Source organism: Bos taurus, chromosome 27, assembly GCF_002263795.3.
Source record: "Bos taurus isolate L1 Dominette 01449 registration number 42190680 breed Hereford chromosome 27, ARS-UCD2.0, whole genome shotgun sequence".
Classification (NCBI taxonomy): Eukaryota; Metazoa; Chordata; class Mammalia; order Artiodactyla; family Bovidae; genus Bos; species Bos taurus.
In genome coordinates this window covers 2210916-2232696 of record NC_037354.1, presented here as the reverse complement: position 1 = coordinate 2232696, position 21781 = coordinate 2210916, and the positions used below count along the sequence as shown (strand labels likewise).

The 21781-nt window shown below is 42.0% G+C and overlaps 1 protein-coding gene across 2 annotated transcripts in view; it reads left to right on the top strand.

The window, feature by feature from the left end:
- Positions 1-21781, top strand: part of CSMD1 (CUB and Sushi multiple domains 1) — a 2064317-nt gene that overhangs the window by 1980756 nt on the left and 61780 nt on the right. For both annotated transcript variants that reach the window (XM_059882319.1, XM_024986326.2), the window contains exons 51-53: positions 2552-2746; positions 9728-9901; positions 20452-20625. In XM_059882319.1, coding sequence (XP_059738302.1) covers positions 2552-2746; positions 9728-9901; positions 20452-20625 — 543 coding nt within the window. The remainder of the gene's footprint in view (positions 1-2551; positions 2747-9727; positions 9902-20451; positions 20626-21781) is intronic.

Here is a 21781-nt window from a genome sequence, read left to right as displayed (position 1 = left end):
AGGTCAGGGCAGGGGGATCCTTTCATGGGGATGTTTGCCTTGTTTTGTAAGCAAAGATCCACATGTAGGGAAGCTTACCAAGAGGGGGTCCGGTAACCACAGTTTGCAGGGACCAGTCTTCTGCTATCGTCTTGGTTAGCATAACTCAGATATCACCACCTGAAAAACGTAGTAGGCTTTAGACTCAGACATTTCTGTACACTCTCTTCCTTGAAGTGTCTTTGAAAATATCAAATAAAATCACATCTGCAGAAATTTCTGGAAAGCTCTACCCTTCCCCTCTCTTCCTTTAGTAAACAAAGGGCAAGATAGACTTTGGATAAATATTTATTCTTTTTTTCTTTTTTACTCTCAGTTTCTACTCATATGCTTTATTGCCTCAGTTTCTTTGTGGGTTTTTTATTATTGTTGTTGTTTGTTTATTTGTTGCTTTTGCTGCCACACACTTTTTTTTGGCATGTTACTTTTCAGAGGGCACATACACTCACACAAACCCTCATATACAGACACACTCTGTGTCACCAGCACTTGATTTAAGTTGGACATTAATCTCAAAAAAAGAAAAAAGAAAACTATGGAAGGACATACTGTTTACAATAAAAGAGCTTAGAGCCTAGCAGAAAGACAGAGAGGCAAGCAAACAATTAAACCAGAATCAGATAATTACAAAGCAAAAGAGGTGATCATGTGGAATTTGGAAACCACTGCTGTGGATAATATTAGTGGAAGAAAGCTTCTGTTCCATTGTGTACGCCAACACTGAATCCTTCTTGGCAGAAATAGAGTTTATAAAAGATTGTTCAGTAATTAAAAACAATCAAGTTAATTCTAGAAGCACCATCTTGGTGAAATGAAGTGAATTTTATTTGAAATGTGCTGTAGGATTGAAATTAAGTTATGGATTTGTAAAGTTAAAGACATTAAAGTCTTTTCAGAAATGGCAGTCATGCCTGGAATTCTAAAGGTAATCTGGTTAGGAAAAAAAATTATTTGTATCACTAGGTAAAACACACGAATATACATGTAAATTTTAGGTAATTGTTTTGTCTTAAAAAATATATGCATGTAAATTTTAGATAATTGTTTTGTCTTAAAAAATATATGCATGTAAATTTTAGGTAATTGTTTCGTCTTAAAAAATACCTACGAGAACTAGATCTAAGGATTACTTTTTTCTGAAGTAATTGTTTTGGCTGTGCTGGGTCTTTGTTCCTATGCCTGGGCCTTTCCAGCTGTGGCGAGTGTGTGGGCTTCTCACTGTGGTGGCTTCCGTTGCAGAGCACAGGCTCTCAGGCGTGCAGGCTGCAGTGGCTGTGGCCCTGGGCTCTAGAGCACAGGCTTCGATAGTTGTGGCCCCGGGCTTAGTTGCTCCGTGGCACGTGGGACCTTCCCGGACCAGGGATCCGGCAGGCAGATTCTCACCCACTGCACCTACCGGGGAAGCCCAGAGGATTACTTTCAAAGTAGAAAATCCCTTTCATATTGTAACCCTTGCTGATATTATTATTGTAATAATACCAAAAAGGCCTATTTTTTCTGTCTATTTGCACATAGTAATAGTAAAGTTATTAAAAAAAGATTAAATGGGATATTGGTAACATTTTGGATATGTCTGATTTAATTGTAATGAACTTGTATAGAATTTATAAGTAAAAGATATTTATTAATAGCATTCTGGGGGAAAAAAAAAAAAAACTGTGGTATCTCTAGATGCTTCTTACAGGCTCAATAAATTAATCAATCAGGTCAGCTTTGTCTGTGATGGTTACTAGCTGGTGTAACTTCATATTTAGGGAAGTAGAGTTCTAGTTTCTAATGTTGTAAAATTAATTTTAAATATTATTGTACTCTTCAGAAAATGTACATACTTACACGTACCAAATTTTACATATATTGTCAGCATATCCATAAATCCCTTGACTCCACTCCAGTAACACTGTGCGAGGACTACTGCTATTACCACTGTTATTACAGGTGTCTCTACTGCTTTTTTTAAGTCGCTATTGTAATTCTAGTTTGTTTCCTAAAGGCATGAATAGATTCTCTGCTTTAAAACTCGTTAAACACTTTTCTTCACAGTATTAATGCATGTGCCTTGGATTTTGTGTGCTAATAAATCCAGTAATATGCAGAGCATATTACATGGGGAAGCAGGGAATGAGGGCATCTGACTTTCTGAATTTGCTGGAAGCTGGTTTTTCAACTAGTCAGCTACTCTTTCAAGTTTCTCAGAGGTTGGGGACAAATTAGAAGTTAGAGGTTCTGTCCGTGCCTCCATTACCTGATGATCACTTTCATAGAACCGCAAGACTGTGCAAGAGATTTATCCCTTCTCGTGTCATCTCATGCAGGATTTCCCAGTGCACTTACCATGAGGCTGTGGACTGCAATGGATATCCAAAATCACTTCTGTGTGGCTCTGTGGGTGGTAGGGAAAGCCTGGCATGCCAGGTGAGGGCATCTTTCCATATACCATGGCCCTCACCATGGAGAGCAGGCCTGGTCTGACACTTAAGAACAAAGTGACAACATGAAGTGTATTTCTTTCCAGCGGTCACCTGCCCAGGCATCGAAGCCCAGCTCTCGGAACATGTCACCTGGAGGCTGGTGTCAGGGTCCCTGAATGAGTACGGAGCGCAGGTGGTGCTGAGCTGCAGCCCGGGGTACTACCTGGAGGGCCAGCGGCTGCTGCAGTGCCACGCCAACGGCACGTGGAGTGCGGGGGAGGAGAGGCCGAGGTGCAGAGGTGAGTGACAGGTGTGTCCCCGCCCCCAGGCCCTCCCGCATCCCTGATGGCAACGGCATCTGCCTTTCAATGGTCTGTCAACTGTCATCCTCTGCATTAGTGGTGTAACCAAATGGCATTTCTTTTCATTACAATGAGGAATGTATATTTTTATCCAACATACTTAACTATATGACTGCTGCCTTAAGTGTTAATGTTAGCTTTTCTTTGTGAACAATCATATTTTACAAACATTGAAATATTATTATAGAATACTCAGATACTTTAAATCAGCTCAAAAACAAATCCAGGCCTATGTTTATAAAGATCAGTCTTACGCCATGTACTGACTATTCAAACCTTCTAATTAGGATCTTGGGAGCTCATGCATTTATGCTAAGGATGTTGTGTTCTCAAATAATAACTGTCTTGAAAAGGGAGATTATGATTCTCATAGGTACAAGATAAGCAGTTAAGCTTCTGAATGGGTTCGTAATAAATATGAATAAATAGAAAAATAAAACAATATTAGTATTGTTCAGAGCTCTATTTGATTCAAACATATTTAATATACAATCTGTAGTAGGATTGTTCACAGGAAATTATCATGCACAAAACAAGCAGTTAGAGCAGTGTCAAATTTATAAAATACCCAGCTTAGCAAGAATAAAGCAGAATAAAAATGGGGAAAGGACAAAAGAAACAACAGTTCACTGTCTGTGATCGTCACTCTGATTCAGTCTATGAATCTGAATGGGGCAAATGGTGATGACACGCCCACTGATGCTCTTCACCAGGATCACGGAGGCGGATCAGGAAGGGTCCAGACCTCCGGGAGCTCAGAGTGAGAGTGCGGAGGCGGATCAGGAAGGGTCCAGACCTCCGGGAGCTCAGAGTGAGAGTGGACTGCACCCCCGCCCGAAGCTTATTTATTCATGGGTCCCTCACCATTTCCCAGGGTGTCATGGTCTGACTGGTTGCCCAGTCACTGAAGGTGCTGAAGTTCTCCACATTAGACACCTGAATTAGTGAGCACCCTCCTTCCCGCAACCTCCATCAGGAATCTCAGGCTGTGATTCTGAGACTCAGGCATTAAGCTCAGAAGGCGAGTGAAGGAGGAGTAGGGGCCTCTACCTTCTGCTCTTTCAGACTTTCCCAGCCAACATCCTCTGTCAGTTTCACACAGGACAGAGGGACTTGCACACAGGCACTGGCTCACCTCTCGTGGGTGAGGAGTTCTCATAGAGCTCCTGCAGATAACCAGTCTCATCAGTTTCCCATCCTCCCTGTTTGTCCTGTGACCCCAAGGTGGGGGTTGTGCTGGACAGGGGGCTGCCTTCTGCACCCCAGCCGTATATACTTACGGCTCAGATTGCCATTCTGGGATGCTGTACACTTACAGGGAGAGCCTTCCATTTATTTATTTTTTATTTATTTTTAATTTAATTTTTTGACCCTTCTGCATGACATGTGGATCCTAGTTCCTTGACCAGGGATTTAACCCAGACCCCCTGCAGTAGAAGCACAGAGTCTTAATCACGGGACCGCCAGGGAGGTCCCTAGCCTCCTATTAATATTTAAAAGAGTGTTTACAAAAATACTGATTCTTTTGCTCTTTTTCTCTTTTTTATTTTTAAATTATGAAAGTATGATAACATTTACAGGAGACTTGGAAAATACATAATAAGGTTACATATACTGCTAAGTCACTTCAGTCGTGTCTGACTCTGTGCGACCCCATAGACAGCAGCCCACCAGGCTCCCCCGTCCCTGGGATTCTCCAGGCAAGAACACTGGAGTGGGTTGCCATTTCCTTCTCCAATGCATGAAAGTGAAAAGTGAAAGTGAAGTCGCTCAGTCGTGTCTGACCCTCAGCGACCCCATGGACTGCAGCCCACTAGGCTCCTCCGTCCATGGGATTTTCCAGGCAGGAGTACTGGAGTGGGGTGCCATTGCCTTCTCCTATATATTTCAGTTACTTTTAAGTAGATAAATTAAGGTTTTTAGTTGGAGTTTCAATATCAAACTCTTAAAAATTAATAGAATGAATATACAGAGAAGTAGAAGAATATAGTAGACCTGAAAAGCACTATGAACCAATTCAACATAATTAAGATTGATACAATTTTCACACAACAGTAGGATACAAATTCTATTCAAGTTCCCATAGGCTGTAAACTAGGAGACACTGGAACATAAGGGACATAAAACAAGGTGCAAAAATTTCACGGTCTAAAGGTATTGAAATCATTATAGGATCTGTTCTCTTATCACTGTGGAACTGTGTTAGAAATGAATACCAAAAGATATTTGAAAATAGCTGTCGCATTTTCAAGTACAATGTGACATTTACTAAGAGAGATCTTCAACTTAGCCATCAAAAGCCTCAATAAAGTTAGACTAAAAAAAACACAGAAGGTGATTGCAGAGGAGAAAGCATTTAAATGAGAAATTAATATCAAAATGAGAAATTAATATCAACATTACCTTTTTAAGTCCCATGTATTTGCAAATTAAATATCCACTTTTTAAAATTAATTTTTTATTAAAGGATAATTGCTTTACAGAATTTTGTTGTTTTCTGTCAGACCTCAACATGAATCAGCCATAGGTATGCATATATCCCCTCCTTTTTGAACCTCCCTCCCGTCTCCCTCCCCATTCTACCCCTCTAGGTTGATACAGAGCCCCTGTTTGAGTTTCCCGAGACATACAGCAAATTCCCATTGGCTATTTTACATATGGCAATGTAAGTTTCCATGTTACTCTCTCCATATATCTCACCCTCTCCTCCCTTCTTCCCATGTCCATAAATCTATTCTCTATGTCTGTTTCTCCACTGCTGCCCTGTAAGTAAATTCTTAAGTACCATTTTTCTAGATTCCGTATAATGGATAAATGTCCACTTTTAAATGATGAAGGTACCTAAGAAGCCATAACAAGGAAAATTAGAAAATATTTGTAATAGAATAAAAATTGAAAGAGAATTTACCAGAATTTGTTGCATGCAGCTGAAGCTGCTCAGTGCAATCAAATGCAATGTGGAGTCTTGAATAAGATATGAAAACAAATAACGGACACTAGAGTAAAGTTTTGTGAAATTGGAACAAAATCTGTCCTTCAATTAATAATACTGTATCACATGTTCATTTCTTTCTTTTCTTTCTTTTTTTTAAATAACATTGTATTTCTTTATAGTCTCAGAATTGGATTAGAAGTTTTAAGCCTTGTTTAAATCTTTTTTTTTAATCACTAAGACAATAAATTTCTAGAATTTTAGTAGTAATACTAGATGCCAAAATACATGAAACTATATCAAAGTTTTGAATGAATATAGATTAGAAATCAAGCATTCTATTCATACTAAGTCAACCAAGTGGAATTAAATGTCATTTTTTTTTAGCTAGGCAATAATTCTTAAATTTTCTAAAATATATCTATTATACATACTATATATATATGTATATATATATATATATATATATATATGTAGACAAAAGCTTTTCTACTACACTTGATAAAGTTTTAAGAAAGAACAACAACAAAAGAGATGGAGAAATTAAAGAATGTAAACTAAATGAAATGGTAGCACTGAATATTAAATAGAAAAAGTGAAACAAACTAGATAAAAGTAAAAGATCCTCATATAGTCCAGTTGTTTTTAAAGCTGACTGCTCTTTAGAAACACATCTAGGGCTCCAGGAAAAAAAGCAATACCTGGGCATTTGTATTTTTCAGAAAATTCCCAGATAATTCTGATATACATCTGGATTTTAAAAATTGATTACAGATTTTTCTATTCAATGGTGGTTCTAATGATACAGAATTCTACTGACCAATCATAAGACAATGGTATTCAGTCAGTAATATTCACATACTCACAACAGTAAAAGATGAAAAACACACTGATTCTTAAACTGAACCACTGGCAGCCCAGTTCCACTCTCATTTGTGAAAAGAAGACAGAACTGGGCTTTGGCCATCCATGAATTGTATCTCTACCTCCCTCTTGCTGATTTCTCAGAAGTCTGTTTTCCCGACTCTCGATTGAGGTACTTTAATCTGCTGGGTCTCACGCTGAGTCCGGTCCGTGGACAGCCTCCACCAGGCCCCAGGCCTGAAGCCGTCTCCAGGCATCGGGGCCACAGACATTCTCTGCAGATGGCTGGGCGTTCGCTGACTCCCCGCATTGTGCACGAGTTGTTCTGTCTCACTTTGTCATTTGTCTCCTTTGAACGTCCTTGAGGATGTGCGGCCTTTTCTAAAATCACTGGCTTCCACAGAATTCTTTGCTTGCCTTTTGGTTTGTGTCTTTGTTAGTATCTGTTGTTCGGTTGGTCACCCTGTGGCCAGGGGGTGTGCCTTTTACCCTTGAACCTCTGACATCTCTGAAATCAGCCGTGTTTCCTCATAAAGACAGGGTGTTTTATGCTCTTCCTGAGTTTTCCTCACCCAAACATGGACTCTGCTCTTCTCCAAGGAGCCCTGCTACCTACTGCTGGAGGTGGTACAAGAGACCAAGCTCTGTGCCTGAGGGTGTGCACCATGTGAGGGTCACTGATTTTATCCTTGAAGCGTGATGGGAGAGAAAAGCAGGGACATAAAGCTTCCCCTTGGAAATTTGACAAAGGATTCCATTTGTTTTTAGGGTAGAGGAGTTCTCTCTTTCTGTTAGGGGGCTTCTGTGTTGGTGCTGCCCACCTCATTAATGTGGTGGGTTTTCTGCCACCCAGATCTCCACATCTGAGACCCCATTATCCAGCTGCTGGAAAGCTAATGCTTTGTCCCAGTAGTTCTTATTTATAGTCTAGTGAAGCTTAGTAGAGGACAAGCCTAAAATAATTTCGTCACCAGGATATTTTTAACAGAGGCTAAAAAAATAGAACAGATGTGAAAACCACCCTCCTTTGTGCTGGTCCACCATTAACAGTGCATCAGGACCTCCAAGAGGAGGTGTGCTCAGACCTCCCTTCTTACTAACGCTGAGGTTTCAAAACACGGTCCAGCTATCCTGAGTGGCTACAAGGGGATCTTTAAATATCATTGCCCAGAGGATGGTATGGGGAGGGAGGTGGGAGGGGGATTCAGGATGGGGAACACGTGTACACCTGTGGTGGATGCATGTTGATGTATGGCAAAACCAATACAATATTGCAAAGTAAAAAAAAATAAAAAATAAATTAAATAAATAAATAATTAATTAAAAATTTTTTTAAAAAATCATTGCTCAAGGTGAAGTTCGTGCCATGTTTGAGAAAAGGCATAATGAGAAGTTTATAATTAATTGTAAAACATCTAAATCTGACTCAAACCCATGGACATGTAGAAGAGCGAACGCATTAGCAGTATTATTGAATGCATAAGATATGACCCTGTAAGAGTGTAGCAATCCCAGAAACTAAGAAGTCCTCAGAGCTCTCTCAACAACAATAATGTTCTCATCAGGAGATACTCCAGAGCTGACTTTTCCAGATTTCTGATGAGCAGTGCCCCCAAAGCACACATTTCCAGACTGTGTCTGTGTGTCTGTTTGAAACAGAACCAGGGTTTTGGGTCTTGGAATAAAATCAGCGTAATTCAAAAGATTGGTCTAAACAGCAAAATGGTCTTCACTTGAATTTTCAGTAAAGGTTTTCAGATTTTGGAACCAGTTCCCCAAATAGGCCCCAAGACGTCCTTCACTCTTAGCACGGGCCCAGCCCCGGCCAGGCGCAGGGCCTTAGTGGCCCCCACCCGCTGTCCTCTCGCTGAGCTCAGTGCACAGCCCTACCTGGCCGGGGCTGGCGTTAACCTTCAGAGATGAGCCAGCAGGGCTCAGAGACCGAGAGAGCTTGGCGGTGTCACCGAGCTCGGAACTGGCAAAGCTGAGCGGGCCCCGGGTGGCCTGCAGCCAGCATGTGCCTTCTTGCTCTTTTCCTTTACAACCTCTTATCAGTTTACTGTTAACGAGGACTCAGTCATTTCTAGCTACTTGGCAGCTTTGCCCCAAGCCCTTTGCACATAAAAACTCACTTGGTGCAGCAGGAAATTGTTATCACTCCTCTTAGAAGAGCTTTTCAGACACTTTCATTCTCACCTGTTAAATCATATTTAAGCCTCTAATGAGCAGTTCACCTTGATGACTTTATGATTCCCTCTTCCCCTGAGATTCTGCTAATGTGTGTGTGTGTGTGCTCAAACATCGGTGGATTTTGCGAGTGCAGGGAGTCAGGTATTATAACAAGTATCGGTAATGAGAGTGACCATTGCATTCATCTCCCCACCTGGAGTAATCGTGTGGCTGTAAGTGGTCAGTAATCAATAATTATGCTGGAACATATGTGTAAACTGGGTGCCTACATCTATAATCACTTAAGGTCTAGTTTTTATATTTTTTTAATTTTCAGAAAGTCTGTACACATTCCACATAGTCAGCGTTTTTATGAAACTCATGGTCCCAACAAATTGTACATGAAAGGAAACGTGAACTCAGTGCTTCTGCTGTAGTGGGCGTCCTGGGTTTAATCCCACACAGCTTGTACTTTGGGGAAGACCAAAGTACACAGCTTGTACTTTGGGGAAGACCAGCCACATGCCTCAGTTCCTGTTATGCCATGTGGATGCCAGTAACTGGGATGTGATTCTTGTAATAGATGTAAGCAAAAAAGGGCACAGAAAGCCAACTCGTTGGACTGCCTGGCTTGTAGGCTAAAGTATTTGTATACTGTGTATTTAAAGAAAAGTGTAGCTACTTGTGAGAATGAAAAAAAAAATAGCAATGGGTGAAGGAAGGGACTTATTCTATTTTGGATTCCACTCTAAAGTTTCAAGTTTTCATTCCAAGGATACAAGAGAAGGGAAATTAAACGTCCCAGGTGAAGGGTCATCTCACCATGAGATGACACTCCTGCCCCCCGGCTTCTCAATGAAAATGAAGACTTGAGATTTTGTTGTTTTTTAACACGGAGAGTAGTCTATGTCAGACCTGCAACAATGTTCGCTCTGTTTTCCTTTTCCTTCTAGTGATCTCGTGCGGAAGCCTGTCCTTTCCCCCAAATGGAAATAAGATTGGAACACTGACAGTCTACGGTGCCACAGCCATATTCACGTGTAACTCGGGCTACACGCTCGTGGGGTCCCACGTCAGAGAATGCTTAGCCAATGGGCTCTGGAGCGGCCCCGAGACTCGCTGTCTGGGTGAGTTAATCCGTGCAAGGGCACTGCTTTGCCTCAAACAGACCTCAAAGATGGAGAACAGCAAGACAGAACCTGGTACTTCTTTCCATGAAAGCTCTGACCGAGAGTAACTAAATCCCACCTGGCTTTTAATGCTGCTCTTTAGAGTATCACTTCCTCTTTAAATATCTAAAGGGATTTTTAAAAATCTGAGTGATAAATGCAGGTCACATGTCGCCTTAAATGACACAAAAATTATTTTATAGAGTGCTGAAGGTAGCACTGCCCTCGAATGCCCTCATAGTTTTAGAATGCACGCACACACACACACACACACACACACACACACACATTAAAAAAAAATAGAATGCACAAAAAATAAATTTTAAAATTGTCATATATTTTATCTTCTTAAAAATTTTTAAATTACATTAATAAGTTAATGTGCCATTAATGTCCATCAATGTAAGGGCAATGAATTGTTTAAAATAGGGCTTCCCTGGTGGTTCAGACAGTAAAGAATCTGCCTGCAATGCAGGGTACCTTGGTTGGATCTCTGGATCAGGAAGACCCCCTGGAAAAGGGAAGGGCTGCCCACTCCAGTATTCTCTCCTGGATAATTCCATGGACAGAGGAGCCTGGCAGGCTACAGTCCATGGGGTTGCAAAGAATCAAACAAAACTGTGTGACTTTCACTTTTCCTCTGTTATCTTTTTTAAAAAGTTTTAAATTACATTAATAAGTTAATGTGCCATTAATGTCTGTCAGTGTAAGGACAATGAATTATGTAAAATAGAAAGTGTGCATAGTATTAATAATGTGGTCTTCTTTTCCCCAAGGATTAACATTTTCTACATGATCATTTTTTTTTTAAGTTGGGTTGAGGGGCTTCCCTGGCGATCCAGTGGTTAAGACTTCACGTTTAAGTGCAGGAGTGCTGGTACAATCCCTGGTCAGACAGCTAAGAGCTCACATGCCTCGTGGCCAGAAAAACAAAATATAAAACAGAAGTAATATTTAATAAATTCAATAAAGACTTTCAAAATGGTCCACATTAAAAAAAATCTTTAAAAAATTGGGTTGAAAGTTTTTCCTTTGAAAAATTAAGTGTATGAAAATTGCTGTAAGCAATTTAAAGGGCAGAGATTTTCATGCTTCTTCTAGGTCTGCAAGTGATTAGTGAAATATGTTAATTGCCTTTGCATGTGTGCATGCTAAGTCGGTTCAGTCCTGTCCAACTCTTTGCAACCCCATGGACTGTAGCCCACCAGGCTCCTCTGTCCATGGAATTGTCCAGGCAAGAATACTGGAATGGGTTGCCATGCTCTCCTCCAGTGGATCTTTCTGACCCAGGGATCAAACCTACATCTCCTGTGGCCCCTGCATTGCAGGCAGAATCTTTGCCACTGAGCCACCAGGGAAGCCCCTTTTATAACTGTCTCTGTGATCTTTATAGCTTTGTAACCACTCCAATGCAGTGGAAATGGGAAGTTTAGGCTTCTGAACCTTTGCGGGTGAGGCTGACTTCAAGAACTCAGCCAGGACCAGTGAATTTAAATAGCAATAATCTGTTCTTTCCACTGGAGGGAATTTGAAGAAACACTCAGGAATTTGAAGGAAGTGGATGAAAGTAAAGCAGCAGACCAAGAAACAGTAACTGATGTGAGAAGGAGGTTCTCATGCTTCTCCATGAAGTGACTTTCTTTAGATTAGTGCAGGAGTTGGATCTGTGCTGTTCTAATACGAGGCCTGTGTGTAAGTTCCCTGTTAAGTGCAGTCACTGTAGTTCTCAGCCATCTAGGACATCTCCCTGGGATTTATGTAGGAGGCAGTGCTGCTTTTGAGACGTCCTGTGCTTTCCTGCTGCTGTTATGAGATTGGCTGTTAAGTGGTGCTTCCCTAAGGCTGCTGTGGTTGGGGTAGGTTTTCTCAGTCAGCTGCAGTGAAGCGTGTCTGCAAAGGAAGGAATAAGGTGATCTAAGAAATTCCATCTCTGCTCTTAACTGTGAGATGGAAAGTGAACTCGATGTTCATTTGCTTAGTGGGTCACTGCTCACAAAAGCTTTACTGGTCCTTCCAGTGACCTGGGATGCTAAGGCAGCAGTGGCCGCAGAGAATTTCAGTGGCAACTTCAGTTTTTGTAACTGTTGAGTCGTGGAGCAAGCGTGAGTCTTGTTGATTGCAAGCAAAACTTCACCTGGTTCGTGGCATTCTTTGATGGAAGGTTAGGGCTTTGAAGTAGAAAGGATGAGATGCGCAGTTGGCTGGATGGAGGTACTCAAAGGCATGGCCTCGGTGGGATGCAGTATGACTGAGATACTTCTGAAAGAGGGAGTTAAGCCGAAAGACAGAGGAAGAAAAATGTGTAGATCATAATGTATAAAATGATAGTGTTGTAGAACCTGGATGCAGGATATGAAGAACAATGCAATTGGAGGAGGCCAAAAACACACACCTAGAAAAGGATGAGAAATGATGAATAGCCATGTGTGATTCTAAACCAGTGAGTAAAGAATGGGTAAGAAGTCTAAAGATTTTGAAAGTTGTAAACGTAGTCTCAGTGAGACTTTATAGGTTGGAATTCACAATACACAGAATATGACAATGGAGGATAGCTCTTTTCCTGAAAAAAATGGCTTGCCAATGGGTACATAATATCATGTAACCTGGCAAGAATGTATGTCCACAGGACCCAGAAGACTGTGTGAGAGACAGTGGAGAGCTTGGGGAGAAGGATAAGCAGGTGGAGAACAGAGTACTGTCAGTGCTGGAGATGCTCAGACAGGGAAAGACCATAACGAGGCTAGCTGAAAGACTGAAAAGAAATATCTGATGGCAGATTCAGGAACCCTTCAAATCAATTATTGGCCAGATAGATTTTTTTTAAGACATAAGAAGGGCTTCTCAGGTGGCGCTTGTGGTAAAGAACCCTCCTGCCAATGCAGGAGACATAAAAGATATGAGTTCAATCCCTGAGTCAGGAAGATCCCCTGGAGGAGGGCATGGCAACCCACTCCAGTATTCTTGCCTAGAGAATCCCACGGATAGAGGAGCCTGGGGTATAATCCATAGAGTCAGAAACCATCAAACACAACTGAAGCAGCTTAGTATGTACACATGCAGACATGAGAAAATAATGGAATTAGTATGATATTTTACTCAAAACGAAAAGTAATATAACTTAAAATGTACATGATGAGGAGAAAATTATGAACTTGTAGCGCACACAGAAGGACCAGGTGTTTTGGGAAACAGAAGGCTCATGGTGCTAAGAGATTATTAGTATTATTTCCTTCAGTCCATATCTGGGGTGAAGACTTCAGTTCTGTGAGGTAGTTCAAGTGAGCTGCTGAGTGCTTGAAATGCATTTGTGGTGAAGGTTCTGGTAACCATGACATGTGAGAAATGTTTAGGAAACTTGTGATCTTCAGTTTGGCTGGGGGAAAAGTTAGGAGGTAATTAATAGCTATTTTCAAATATTTAAAACGGTGGGAAAAAATTTAAAAACTGAAATTAATTAAACACATCTGCTGAGGGCAAGGACCAGGATTGCTAATGACGTTAGTGATACATAATTCCATTCGTTGGCTTGAAATACCAGATGTGCTTACAGAAGAATAGTTTTCAGATTCAATATAGGAAATATTTCCCCTTATTTATTCTTCAACAAGTGGGATCTGTCCAAGAATGTGATGAAGACTTCCTGAAGAAGTGGTTGGCCACCTGGCAGCTGTTTGTGGGGGGCTCCATTGGACTCTGTGCTGTTTTGATTCTATACCCAGCATGCTTTCTCCATCATAATGCAAAACACTTTGGCAAGAGCATTTTTTCAAGTTGTGAGTGAAGTATCTTGTTTATTTTTAGAGTTACTAGAACAAAAGAATTCCTTTGCTTGAGATTCTGTTTCACGTGGAGCAGGCATCCTGTTTCTAGCTGGGGTACAATGGTTATTTCTAATGATTTCCAGCAGGGAAGAACATGCCAGATTCCTTATGATCGTGGCAGCAGAAATGGCCAAGCACATGCATGGACACTGTCACAGTGGGAGTCTCGTGAGTGTTAACAGTAGGAGAGCTGGATTTAAGAAGGTGAAGGATGATTTTCTTCGTTCGACATCTGAGAACTGAACCTGTGCTGTATTTGAGGTCCCTTGCCAGAATTCTAAGCTAGAATTTTTGAGGAAAGATAGAATAAGGAAAACTTGGCAACCCTGTGTGCAACCATGATTAGAGCTAAAATTTAGGCAAAGTGCTACCTGTGAGCATCAGAGTCCATTTTTCTAAAGGGTTTGCCCTCGCTTCATCAGTGCGGCATCTCTGCCACAAGCAGGGTCTTCCCAGGCCGGGAATTGCCCAGGATGTGTTCTCATTCACCGTCTGCTGTGCAGCACTCCGCGTCTCCCTGGACTGCAGAATTAAGTACCAAGAAGGCTGACCCCATATCTACGCATCAGGTACCTTATAATCCATCAGGGAAGCGTTGCAGTCCCCATGCTCCCTTAATTATCTTCTTCTGTTTATCTTCCCTGCGGTAGCTTGCACTGAACTCAACAGAGAACATGCCGACTCCACCAGGTTGTCCATTTGTAATCCAGGTCTCCTATCGCAGGAACCACATTAGTCTTTTAAGATCATTGATATCATTTAGCTTTATCAACACATAACAACCCATCATGACTTTCACTCTCTTACTTCTTTAGTCTGTAGCCCTCAAGATATCAGTGATAGATTGAGACATTTCCTCCACAAAGAACATTATCTCTTTTTCATTTGATTATTTTGCTGTTATTGGAGGTAAGTTTGCATTTGCTGCACTTTGATGACCTTTGATACACTTTGATGGGGAGATGAATTCTTTTGTAATGTGATATCATGGTGACATCTGAGTGGCTGAAGTAGCTATTAATAGATGACATGATTCAAAATGATATTGTAGACACTGCTTTTCCATAGCTATTAGAGAATAAAACCAGAAAGGATTCAAGAACCTTGTGTTTTGCAACACATCCATGTACAGATTTTTAATAAAACAACTGGTTATGACAATGCTTGTATTACACCAAAAAGATATTAGAGGAGAAAGATTAACCCCACCCTCCTTGATCCTGGTATAAAATTGATCTTCAGTCTAAAATTTAGGCTGTGTGATAGTCAGGGAAGGTAAACTATTAGGAGCACTCAGTGCTAATTTCACAGCTTACATCTGTGCTGTCTGTGGCTCAGAGGTGAAAAGTACAGCATTCTCCCCAGCCACAGGCTCTTCTATCTGTATTTCTGAATATTGTCTAGTGATGTTCATTTAACTCCTCAAGAAATATTGCATAGGATAGGAAGTTAATAGGAGTTTTTTTTTTCTATAAGGAATTTATAATCAAAGGAATAAATAAGATAAAAACCCAGTATCTTTAATAAAAAGTTGAGATTAATGAGTGGCAGGGGAGAGAGCCACACAAGATGCTTCCCATATTGGGGGCGGGGGCACTTTCATGAGCAGAGGTGTCTACAAACCCGCAGAAACAGACTTGAGTCGTTCCAGGAGTAAGTCACCCCACAGAATTAGTGACCGCTGCAGAGATGCAGAGCAGAGGGGCAGGCGGTCCTCAGGGAGCTCTGTGTGGTCCCTTGGTGCTGAGGGTCTGGGACTATGGCAACAAGATGTGGGAGGAATCCGTATCCTTTCACAGATGCCCCTCTGGATCAGGCAGGGGCTCAGAGGTGGTGCAGAGACCAGGACCCTGCTCTAGAACTCATAGACTAAGGGTGGAGAAGAAGAGGTAAGAAAAACCATTTCCATCCTCTGAATTTAAGACAAAACAACCCTCACCATATGGTATTGTAAATAGATGGTCCTAGAGGTAGAGTCTCCTTCTGCAGGGAAACCTAAAATAAAGGAGATGTTTGAGTTGAGTATTGATTCTTGCCTGGGAAATCCCACAGACAGAGCTTGGTGGGCTGCAGTCCATGGAGTTGCAGAGTCGGACACGAAACTAAGTGACTAACACTTTCACTTTCAGAGTGTGTCAAATAGAGACTTGATACAAACATATTCTGTGGCAAAGGGACCAGTCTCGGTTGTTGGTGTTACTAAGGGCCCTGAATGTCGCCCACTCATCACACCCCACCTGCCGATCCTGACAAAGATTCAGACACCTGCTACAACACTATAGTTTCTCCGACTTCCACAAAGACACTCAAGGATACCCCCCAGAATTGCTCATGGAAGGAAAAAAGTCTCATTTGTGGGAACTCAAGTGTGTTCCTTCATGAATATGCCAGATCTAGAGATTTAAATGCATATATCAGTTTTTACTGCTCAGCCATTAGCCTGTTTCCTGCATATAAGGGGATCTGATCCATCTGAAATTTCGTGACCATTTATTAACACTCGGGTGGAAGTTTATAAACTGGCTTTAAAAGTCACTGCCAAATAGGCCTTTAGCCCCTCAGCTGGAGTTACTGGTGGAGCCTGCAGAATGAAGCAGACTGCATTTCTCAGTCTCCTGCAGGTACAGCATAGTTGTGACGCTTCTTATTTTATTTTCAGCAACGAGTGCCAGTAATCACAAAGCAAATACAGAGGCTGAAAAATTTGGTTTGCAGATTTTGTAAAAATGTGTGGATGTATTCACTTCCAATCCCCAAACCAATATTTAGTATTTTTCCTGATACAAACTGGCACAGAGAAAAGAAGGTGACCTTACAATAGGGGATTCTGGGGTGTGGGAAATGTGTATGTGTGTTGAGACTGTGAGAGAGGGGCCTTGTGACAGGAGGCACACTTGTTCAGTTCCTGTGAACACCCAACCTCTACAATGGGAGATGCAGGCTCCAGGTCGGCCCAGACCAGGACACCCTGTCACCTGGGAGCCAGGGTGCCCAATGGGTCTCCTGGAGGAGCAGGTGTCCGTGGGACCAGGGGAACTGGATTCAGTTCCCAAATCACAGAATTTCCTTCTGAAATTGCATGAGTCTAGGTAATTGTAGGAGACTCTGACACAGGTTCAAGACACAGACTCTGACTCTGTCTTGAAAGAAGCATTTGGTCTGTGCATTCACTGTGTGTTCAGGGACAGCTGCTAACTGACCTCTGACACTTTGTGTCCACCGCTCAGTGAAGTCACCCCTGAAAGGCAATACGATTTGTCAGGTTGCAGGCCGTGATCATTGCAACATCAGAGACAAGGTGCAGTGCAGAGAGCTCACCTGGACAATGCAAAATCCTATCCATGGGGAGACCCCATCTCTGAAATACACCTGCCCGGGGCCCCCTTCCAGATGCCTGGATGCAGTAGCAGGTGTGGGGGCTGAAGGGTGGAGGGATTCCACTCATCCCAGGGCAGAGTTCAGAATAGTCACTCCACTAGAAACAAGCTGGCAAAGCTTTTGTTCTGTCAGGCAACTGTATGGTCGGTCTACAACCCATACTAAGGCATCTGTCAATCCTAAAGGAAATCGACCCTGAGTATTCATTGGAAGGACTGATGCTGAGGCTGCAGCTCCAATACTTTGGCCACCCGATGTAAAGGAGCTGACTCATTGGAAAATATCTTGATGCTGGGAAGTACTGAGGGCAGGAGGAGAAGGGGGTGACAGAAGATGAGATGGTTGGATGGCATCACTGACTCAATGTTTGAGCAAGCTCACAGAGATAGTGAAGTACAGGAAAGCCTTGTGCACTGCAGTCCATGGGGTTGCAACAAGTTGGACATGACTTAGTGACTGAAAAACCACAATGGCATCTGTGTGTAGAATTTGGACAGTAACCTTCCAGAACGGCTGCCTGGAGAGGCAGGGCCTGTGGAGGCCCTATCCCCCCATTGTGGGATAGACACATCACACCCAGGAAGATCCAGTTCCACTGGCCCATGTGCTAGACCAAGCTGATTGATATCAAGGCCCTGGCTGGTGGCTTCTCTGTGCTTCTGACCATGAGCGGGGCTCCCACAGAGGGCATGGTTGCCATCCACCATGTCCAGTTCCCGCTCCTGATGAGTTTGCAGGAATCCCTGGACCTGGGAGGAAACCGAGAATCCCCTGTGGGTCCCTTGTTCTCCTTGGGTTTGACTCATGGCCTCCCCAACACAACTTCTGAGAGTTGACCTGGCCTCTACTCTGTGTTTTAGCAGAATTTGTTCCATGGATTTTATTCCTACTAATTCAGTTTTAGAGAAAGATTGTTAAAAGGAGTTCTGTCTTCTGTTTGGGACATCTAACTAAAATATAGTAAATAAAAACAATACCACTGTCATTACATCTGAAGTAGCATAAACTTAAAGACCAGTGATCTTGCAGCTTAAGGCACAGAGGACTCATTCTGCAGATGAGGCGAAACCTTCAGACCCTTGTGACCCAATCACATGTATAGAATCTCAGTCATTCTGGAATTTCATGGAATTCCCATTCCATCGTGCAGTTCATCTTAGCCGGCCAATGAATGATGTTTCCCATGGTTTAGGGTGTGAGACAGAGTCACTTGTCCAGAACTGAAAACAGCCACCCCGGCATGGAATTCCTGATTCTGCTACTGACTCTCAAGAACAATTTTAAGCTATTGGAGACTTACCCACTCCATAGTAATGCTTGTCCTCAGCAGGGAGAAAATGGAGAATTAAAATGTAAAGTTCTAAGAATGTGGAAATAATAGAATTTGTAATTCATACTTAAACTAAAAGCAAATCCATCCATTCCTTTAGGATATATCTCTCTGTCAGTCAACGCATCCATTGAATTAAAAATCACGTGCAGTTACAGTTTTACAGTATTCTACCTAAATCACTTGCTCCTTTCTAGCCAGAGCTCTCAGGTTCTGATTTGTGGCAGATTATTAAATTCATGAGTCGGATTGAAGTAAAAATAAAATAATCCACATGCTCTTCACTCTGAGATTTTCTGCCCACACTTTGATGGAACCATTTCTGACGCATTTGTCAGGAAATCCAGCCTCCTAACCTAGGTGCAATAATACTGGCTGCAGAATTGCCTAAAAGCGTTTAGCGATCTTGTTTAAGCTGAAGCCAAATGCTAATGAAAAAGAAACAAGCAAACACAAAACCCAGAGGCCTGGCATCCCAGTGTGAGGTCTCCCAGATAATCACATCACTTTATTTAATTTAGGAGATACTTCTCTTGAAACGTGCAGGGCTGCCCTCATCCCTCATCTCAATTCTCTCTCTCTCTTTTTTTCCGGTTAATAGAGTTTCTTGCCCTTTCTTTGCTGCTGATTGTGCTCAGTAGAGGGCTCCCAGGTGGTGCTAGTGGTAAAGAACCTGCCTGCCAATGTAGGAGACTAGAGACATGGGTTTGATCCCTGGACTGGGAAGATCCCCTGGAGGAAGGCATGGCACTCACTCCAGTATTCTTACCTGGAGAATCCCATGGATAGAGGAGACTGGTGGACTATAGTCCATGGGGTTGCAAACAAATGACTAGAGCAACTTAGCACGCATGCACCAGTGCTCACTGAAATACTAATAGCTAAATGTAGCCAAAATTGGGGAAGTTGCACAACATAGAGTGTGAACTGTGTAAGGCTGTAACCTAAAAGGCTAAAATGGGTGCGCTTCTGGAAAATGAATAGTTTGGTCCCATAACTCCATAATCTTCATTTTAACTGAGACTATAAAAATAAATCAAATCCAGGTTCTCAGTACAGGGACTCGACGCCTTGGTCTGGCTAATGGTGTGCTCCCTTTAGGCCTGCAGTTGCCTCTGTCGGGGTGTGTGATGCCCGGCTTGGCTGCATGCCTCCTCCCCACTCCTCACCTCTTCAAGATGAAACTCCCTGGGATGCTTTCTGTGTCAGACCTCTGAGGACGGCCTTACTCCTCATGGAATCCCCAGCCCCAAAGACACTGCTGGCCTGAAAACATGACTCCAATGGACGTTTCCTGAAACTGGATTTATTTTATAACACGAGTCCTTCCTCTAGAATTTCACAAATAGTTCAGGAATCTAATCTCTCCCTGGAAATCCCTCCATACCTTTCCGTGCTACACATGTTCAATAGGGTTACGGAACTTACGTTAGTTCCAAGTGTCTCTTCCTTTCTTTTGGCTTTTATTTACCAGATAAATACCATAAAATATGAATGAAAAATAAGTAGAAGAAATGAATGGAGAAACCATAACTAGGGGATACCCTTTAACAATTTTCTATTTGAAATATTACTTATGTTCCCACAACTGTTGAAAAAAATTAAGCTGAAAAGCAAAACATATAAAATATATATATATATTATATTTATATTTATATAAATGGAAAACCTTTAAATACTGTTTGTATTCAAGGCTGTTAGTTACTTGACAATAAAGACAAATTATGAATGCATTACTTCTATAATTTTTTATTGATATATAGTCCATTGACATTGTGTTAATCTCTTCTCTACAGCAGAGTAACTCAGTTACACATGATGCATATTCTGTTTCACGTTCTCTTCCATTCTGGTGTATTCCAGGCTGTTGCATGTAGCTCCCTGTGCTAAACAGTAGGACCCTGTTGTTTGTCCATAAATGTGCTTTTACAGAAGACACACTCTCCAGCGTGTATTTGTTGGTTTTGTTCATTTTCCAGCTGGCCACTGTGGCTCCCCAGACCCCATCGTGAATGGTCACATCAGTGGCGATGGCTTCAGTTACAGGGACACAGTGGTGTATCAGTGCAACCCCGGCTTCCGGCTCGTGGGGACTTCCGTCCGGATATGCTTGCAAGACCACAAGTGGTCCGGACACACCCCAGTCTGTGTCCGTAAGTACCTTCTGCGAACTAATTCGGGCGGTGTTTCCCTTAGGGGTGTGTTCCTTTTGTCATTAAGTTGTAGCACAGACATGTCTAATCTCAGAGGAGAAGATGGAGAGCTGACGGGAGAGAGAAAACACAGGCACTCCCCCACTTCCGTCTCTGGTCCTCCTCCCATTCCAAGTTTTCCCAGCCCTCTGCCAGCTTCCCATCCACATTGCATTTGCTCACAGCTCATCTCAGATGGGTCCCAAGATGAGGATGTCAGGCATTTATTCCCCTAGACGCCATCACAGGACGACCAGGTGGACACCCCCTCTGACTAGTGGAGGGTAGGGCTGCTGAGCCTGAGTCTGCAGGTCAACTTCGCAGGTGCCCCCCGAGTCCACCTCCAGTCTTCTGTGTTGTGTTGTGTTCCTGTCATTGCTTCGTCAAGAACACAGACAGCTTTGAACGCAGTCCTTCCTTTCGTATAAGGTGAAACTGTACGTAACAATTGTCCTCAAACTTTCTAACTTCAAAGGCAAATGCCAACTCCTATTTTTAGAAGAGAGTGTACCTCTATCGCAAATTTCCTTTTAAGCCAATTTTTCCTAATATGTTCTATATTTTCCTAAACAAAGGGAACATTGATGTAAGTTTACGAAAGTGACGGATCTTCTCTGTGATAGTGCTGTGGTAAATGTACAAAGGTCAAGGGTGAAAGTTTTACTTGAAAGGGAAAGTGGTTGACAAGATAAGTGAGAAGAACACCAGTGTTACAGCTGTAATGTGTTTCTTTTGAAAAGGCCAGTCAAGAGTATCTTCATGATTTGTGTTACTGTGATTGTGGGCATCACAGGATGACAGTTGACTGCATAAACGGGGGATGTCAAAGAAAATAGGATTTGAGCATGCACACATTTTTGCTAATTTCATGATGTTTACATTGATTTGGGAATAACTTATACATACGTAATTTAAATTTTCAGCTAAATTCCTTTAATGTTTCAAAATGAGAGTTCCACAAAATTAGCTAATGTTTTCTAGGGGAAAAATATTCAAAACTCATGATTAACAGAACATTTTTTCATCTTGTTTTTCATTGTTTTATTTCAAAATTACTTGATATCCCGTCATGAAGAAAATAAGAAATAATTATGATTATGAACAAAAGCAGGTGCTG